At 55.0% G+C, this 6,478-nt stretch overlaps 1 protein-coding gene across 2 annotated transcripts; it reads left to right on the forward strand.

The window, feature by feature from the left end:
• Positions 1 to 34: 34 nt before the first annotated feature.
• Positions 35 to 5,318, forward strand: ING1 (inhibitor of growth family member 1). Of its 2 annotated transcripts, none has more exons than XM_004012239.6 (2): positions 35 to 508; positions 4,401 to 5,318. In XM_004012239.6, the coding sequence occupies exons 1-2, from the start codon at positions 373 to 375 to the stop codon at positions 5,099 to 5,101; spliced, it is 837 nt and encodes a 278-aa protein (XP_004012288.1). In that variant the 5' UTR covers positions 35 to 372; the 3' UTR covers positions 5,102 to 5,318. The 2 variants fall into 2 exon arrangements, with proteins under 2 accessions (XP_004012288.1, XP_042111001.1); XM_042255067.1 differs by lacking the exon at positions 35 to 508 and adding an exon at positions 1,966 to 2,077.
• The last annotated feature ends 1,160 nt before the right edge of the window (positions 5,319 to 6,478 follow it).

Below are 6,478 nucleotides of genomic sequence, written 5' to 3' on the forward strand. Positions count from 1 at the left end.
CCGAATGTTTCCCAAGTGTTTGAAACTGGTATTTGGGTTTTCCACGTTGGACAAGTGCGGCGCGGCGGGCGGCGCGCGCCCCTTCCCGCGCTCGCTCGGCCCCGGCCCCGGCCCCGGCGCCGGGGTGCGCGCCCGCACGCCCGCCCGTGCCCGCCCCGCGCCCGAGGCCGCCGAGCGCCGGCCCGGCCCGCCAGGAGCCGGTCCCCGGGCCCAGGCGGCGCGGCTCGCAGATGTAGCGGCGCGGGGCCGGCTGGAGTCGGGGGGGGCGCGCCGGCGGGCGGGAGCCTTGCATTTTGCAGCGCCGGGCTCCGAGGGGGCGGGGGCCGGAGGAAGCGGAAAGCCGCGCGGAGTCGCCGGGGACCGTGGTGAACCATGTTGAGCCCTGCCAACGGGGAGCAGATCCACCTGGTGAACTACGTGGAGGACTACCTGGACTCCATCGAGTCTCTGCCTTTTGATCTGCAGAGAAACGTCTCTCTGATGCGGGAGATCGACGCGAAATACCAAGGTACGGCGGGATGGATGGGCGGGGGCGGCTGCTCCATCCCCGCTGGTGGCGGCGCGCCGCGGGGCCGCGGGCCGTCGTGCTTCCCCTCTTGGAGAGCCGCGAGCCCGCGGCGGGGCCCTTGCCGGGCAGAAACAAAAGGTCTGGGGCGTCTTTGATTTGCCAAGGTCCTTGTGTGCGAAGCCCGGGCACGGAGGAGGAAGGAGGAACGAGAGAGGTCTCGATGCCAGGCTGCGCGAGCAAAGCGCTCTTTGTAGTGAAGTGACGAGGCGGGGTGCTGCGGGGGAGGGGGCGCAGGGGGCGCAGGCCACGGCGCCTGGGGAGGGCTGTGCCGCGGTCGTTAGGCTGAGGGGCGCGGGGACGGGGCTGCGCGCAGGGCTGCCGGGAGGGCGCAGAGGGCGAGGGGTCCCCGGAACCACCTCCACCCAGTCCCGAATCTGAGTGTTACGTAAAGTCCGGGGTCCGTACTCCGCATGGTGCGGCTCCAGTCGCCCCCACCCAGCCCCCGGCCCTCGCGCGGCGCCGGACACCGAGTAGCTTGCGGAGGGCCAGGGCTTTATTCCGTGTGTGCCGTGGGAAGGGAGGGGAGGGATGATGGGGCGAGGAAGTCGCCCATCCGTGCTGCGCTCGGGGGGCGCAGGCAGGTACCTTCGGTTTGGAGAGGGACCTGGCACGGGAGGGGATCTGTGCGTCGTCCTCTGCAGCCCCTGCCGCCCAGACTGCCCGAGAGACGTAGGGGTCGGGTCCGCGGGGAATTGTCGGCCGTTGGGGAAACTTTGCTGCCCGGTCAGGCACGGCGCTGGGGGCTGTGTCTGTGCCGTGGACAGTCCCTCGGAGTTTACTAATGTTTACAGGGCTGCGCAGCAGGGAAACGGAAGAGCGGGGGGAGGTGGATAGCCAGGAAGGGCCCCACACGAACCCAGAACCCGAACGGCAAGGCGCCCCTGCGCGCTCTGCCCAAGGCTTGGCTTCGCGGCGACTTATATAGGCGCCCGATTAGCATATTGCGATCGTTCCGCCTCGGCCTCCTGTGATTGGCCTCGGTATCGCCCATGGAATGTCCTTATCAGTCCGTCGCTGAGCCATTGGTTCCTGGGCCGGATGGGGGCGGGCCTTACACTGTGAGTGGCACTGCTCTGTTTCCGCCGCCTTCTTTTTCCCTTGCGTAGAGGGGCGGGCAGGAGGGAGGAGGTCGAGTCGATTCGAATGTCTTCGGGTCGGCCGGCCTCCGGCCTCACATTGGCCGTTGGTACGGCTGGGGCGGGCTGTGTCCTCCCCTCCTGCGTCGTGATTGGTGCCCCGTCTGGCCCACGCCCTCCGGTCCGGCGATCCCTATAGGCAGTGGCTCCAGGGGCGGGGCGCGCCGCCCGCTGGCCGCCTCTCCACTGGTGGGGTCCGGCTCGGCCCCGCCCGCACCCCGCCCCGCCAAGGACAGGAGCGGGTCACTTCCGCCGCGGAGCAATAGGGGCACCCGGGGGACGGGGAGAGACCGGCGGTCCGTGCCGCCGGGCCTGGCGAGGATGCAGTCGGGCCTCCTGCCGGGCCCTAGGGGCCCGCGGGAGCGGCGGCGCCGTGAGTGACCCGGGCCTGGTGGGTGGGTGCCCCGGACGCGGACCGCGGGTGGCGTGCGCTGCGCTCGGAGACGGAGGTTGAAGACTCGCTGTTTACCGCCTCGGAGGCGCGGTGACGGCCGCTTTGCACGTGTCCGGCTCCACAGGAGAAGACCAGCCCCACCGCCACCCCGGCGGGGCCCCGAGGGAGCCTCGTCACCTGGCATATAGTGGTCATAACTCATTCGGTTGGGATTTACTGTAAACGCCGAGATTTGCAGCGCAGTCTAGTCTAGAAATTAAGGCTTCATTCTTAACTTCTCTGTTGCAAGTCAAGCTTTGATTAACAGTATTTGCTTATTTTCAATGGGACATTAATTCATAAGGATGGGTTGTAATTCGTTTGCCAATGATATTTGAGGTTATTTTCAATTTGAAATATTTTCCAGTTATTTTTAAAACGTTATTTTTTTTTTAATGCTGATGCACCCCCAAGGAAGAGGGCTTCCTAATAGAACTTTGGTACCACCCCTAGGTAAAATTAAAATACATTTCTAATCATCGGACAGATCAGATCAAACTGTGCTGCAGTCTCCATTAAGTTTAAGACTCCTTTCATAGTCCCATTACTTTCACAGGGTGCTGGAGTGGAGCCTTTTTAGAAAAAGGGTTAGCAGCAGTTGGCGCTAATGGAGCTAAAGAGACCAGGATGCCTCCCTAGTTAGCACCTGAGTTCTTGTTTACAGGTATTTGTACTTCAGTGGCTTTGTTGATAAGAGTGCTTTGCTTGGGGGCACTGAAGAAATGTATGCTGTTGTGCAGGTAACAGAATTATTTCTTGGTGATTTTCTGATGGGATGTTTGCTTCTTTCCCACAGTAAGGCTTAACAGGGCTGTGAGCTTGGTTGTGATGTGAAAGAAGCTGTTCGCTATTAACTTTCAAATAAAAGGTATGATGGAATTGGTGTCTTTCCAATGAAATGCTAACATTGTCTTCAGAAACTTGGGTTACTGATTAAACCAAGTGATACAGTTTTGTAATGTGTAATTCACTTAAAAATAAATGGCAGAAACTCATATTTTAACACCTATGAGATAGAACTTGGATAAGCTGAACAGAGCGGCTTGTTTTCAGGATTACTTACTCCAAGAGCCCCTGAGACTCTGGCATTGCTCCTTTCTAGTAGAAGGCAGTCTGAAGAATGCAGCCTGGAGAATAATACGTGCCTGAGTGGTGTTGGCCAAAGTTCGTTTGTTTACCCTGGTGTTAGGTGTGTGCCTTGTAACTAATTGGAGATAGCATCTGGAAGTGGTCATGTCACATTTTATACACCCTCTACCCACATCCTCCCCAACTTCCTAGCTGCAGAGTTGAATTGCCTTATCTTAAGAGACTGCAAAGGGTTTTCAGGAGTAAAATCTGATACTGTTTAATGATTACTGTTTAGGGAAAATAAGTCTGGGAATTTCTGTGTATTTAAGTAGAGGTTTGGCAAGAATATTTACTTTCCTTGTTTCAGTCAGATTTATCTAACAGGTTTTATTTCTTGAGAAATTGCCTAGTTCCATTTGCCAAATTACATTTTAAAATCAGGTATACTGTTTTCTAACCTGCCCAAATAGGTTAACATTTAGTAGGAGGGAGTTTTGTTTGTTTTAAAATCTGTTGTCTTTTATAGATACAAATGTTATTGTTCTAAGCAGTAAGGGGAAAAGTGAAAGCTGTTACCTTTGTGTCCAAGCAGGGCTGCCCTTGTCTGGCTCCTCCTTACAGACCATTCTTGTTTTCAGTAACAGGGTGATACAGAGATACTCCTGTGATGCAGTGATGTGGCGAGTAAACTGAGGCTGTGGGCCACTGAGTAGTATTTATATAATCTAATTTCATAGTAGCTTCTAGATGTCGGTGCGCTAAAATAAAGAGAATAACAGCCTTTTAAATGTTCCCAAGATGCTTGGATAAAAACAATGGAAATATAGGACATAATCTTCAATTTTATAGAAAATAAAAGCTTGGGCCTCAATACCTTGCCTAAACTTGAACTCTCCCCATGGCTGCTTGTCCAGGGAGTTTTTGTTACCCATGCTCTGAGCGCACGCAGAGTCCCCTGGGAAGCTTTGGGGTACACTTTGATAAATGGGAACCGTGTTAACGTTTGTATTTAGTTCCAGAGATTTTTTTTTTCCTTTTGTAACGGGGTAAAAGCCTGTTAGAAAGGCCTAGGTGTTACAGATTTTTCGTCCTAGGAAGCCTTGCGTTGATCATTTTGGTCCCTGACAACCGCGGTCTTATGGGTTGGAGGCTGTGTTCGGCGGGGGTCTCACGCTTGTTTTCCCCTTGGCAGAGATCCTGAAGGAACTGGATGAGTACTACGAGAGGTTCAAGCGGGAGGCGGACGGCGCCCAGAAGCGGAGAGCGCTGCACTGCATCCAGCGGGCGCTGATCCGCAGCCAGGAGCTGGGCGACGAGAAGATCCAGCTCGTGAGTCAGATGGTGGAGCTGGTGGAGAACCGGGCCCGGCAGGTGGACAGCCACGTGGAGCTGCTGGAGGCCCACCAGGAGGCCGCTGACGCCACGGGCCACAGCAAAGCCGGCCAGGACAAGTCCAAAAACGAGGCGATCGCCCAGGCGGAGAAGCCCAACAACAAGAGGTCCCGGCGGCAGCGCAACAACGAGAACCGGGAGAACGCGGCGAATAATCACGACCACGATGACGTCACCTCGGGGACGCCCAAGGAGAAGAAGGCCAAGGCCTCCAAGAAGAAGAAGCGCTCCAAGGCCAAAGCGGAGAGGGAGGCGTCCCCCGCGGACCTGCCCATCGACCCGAACGAGCCCACGTACTGTCTGTGCAACCAGGTCTCCTACGGGGAGATGATCGGCTGCGACAACGACGAGTGCCCCATCGAGTGGTTCCACTTCTCCTGCGTGGGGCTGAGCCACAAGCCCAAGGGCAAGTGGTACTGCCCCAAGTGCCGGGGCGAGAGCGAGAAGACCATGGACAAGGCCCTGGAGAAGTCCAAGCGGGAGCGGGCCTACAACAGGTAGTGGCGGGCCTGCTGGACCCAGGCGGCCGCAAGCCGCGTATTTATTGCGTCGCCACCGGGCGGGCGGGCGCAGGGATGCACCTGTGGACGGAGGAGGCGCTGTCCTCGGTCGGGCGCCGGGCGTCTCTGCTGTCTGGTGGTGCACACGTGTAACAGGAAGGTGGTCTATGGATCGGCGTTTGAGAAACTGCAAATATAGGTTTGAATGAAACACCCAAGTCAGTCTCTGATTTTTTTGTTGTTGGGGGTTGGGGCGTCTTGGCAGCAACCTCACGCGTTAGATGTGGGAAGAAGAGAGTCCATCTCGCCCCTGTTCTATCTGAATAAAAATGTGACTACTTCATGAACACATTCTTTTAAAAAAGTTAGCCAAGTTGATAAAAACATGGCCTGTGGCCTGTTCGTTCCCGCTGTAATAGTGTATATCCATGGAACAATTCAATAGACAAGTTTTAACGCTTGAAAATTGTTTTTGGAAAACACCAAACAGTTAATTTTACCAGACAAACATTTTGTATCCTGGCCCATTCCCCAGATGGCCATTTTTAAATGACTGCGAACGTTTGTTTCTGAACCAAACCGGAGAGGTCCAGCTTCAGAGCACGCTTTTGCTATCACAGATACCCGGGTAGCTATCTCTAACTTACAGGAATTGTACCAATGGGGGTTTTCAAGCGGACCTGGCACTTCCTGTATTGTGATCAGAAGTGCAGCCAGATGCCACCACATGCAGGAGACCGCTGCAGACATGACGTGAGGAAATAAATGCGACTTGGCCAATTTGTTCATCTACCAGTATCTTTAATCTTGACATAAGTACGTGTTATTTGTCTTAAAAACGTGTACACCAGCAGACAAAGCCTTAAGAAAATTTTGTATTATTGTTCTTACGTAATCAAGTAGAAGTTGCCCTAACTGCCAGGAGAAAAATAAGGGTTAAAATAGGAGCGTATGTTTAGACCAGGAGTTGGGAAATGACTGCCCACAGACCAAATGCCGCCCACCACCTGCTCTTATATGGTGTGTGCGCCAAGGATGATCTTCAGATTGTTAAATGGGTTAAAAAAAAAAGTCAAGAATACTATTTCATGACATATGAAAATCACACAGCATTCACATTTTAGTGTCCAGAAATAAAGTCTATGGGCACAGCCAGCCTCATTTGCTAACACGTTGTGTGTGGCCGAGTTTGTCCAGCGTCAGAGTCGAGCGGTTCAGGACCCACGGAGCTGAAGTCATTTCTTTCCTGGCCCCATCGAAGGCCTGTGCTGACGTCAGATGTAGACTGACGGCCGGTGTGACCATCAGCGTCCTTCCCTGCCCGCCTGCTGCGTGGGCCAGTGGGACTTTGAGCTCTGAGTGATGACGTGGTTCCCTT

This window comes from Ovis aries, chromosome 10, assembly GCF_016772045.2.
Source record: "Ovis aries strain OAR_USU_Benz2616 breed Rambouillet chromosome 10, ARS-UI_Ramb_v3.0, whole genome shotgun sequence".
Lineage (NCBI taxonomy): Eukaryota > Metazoa > Chordata > Mammalia > Artiodactyla > Bovidae > Ovis > Ovis aries.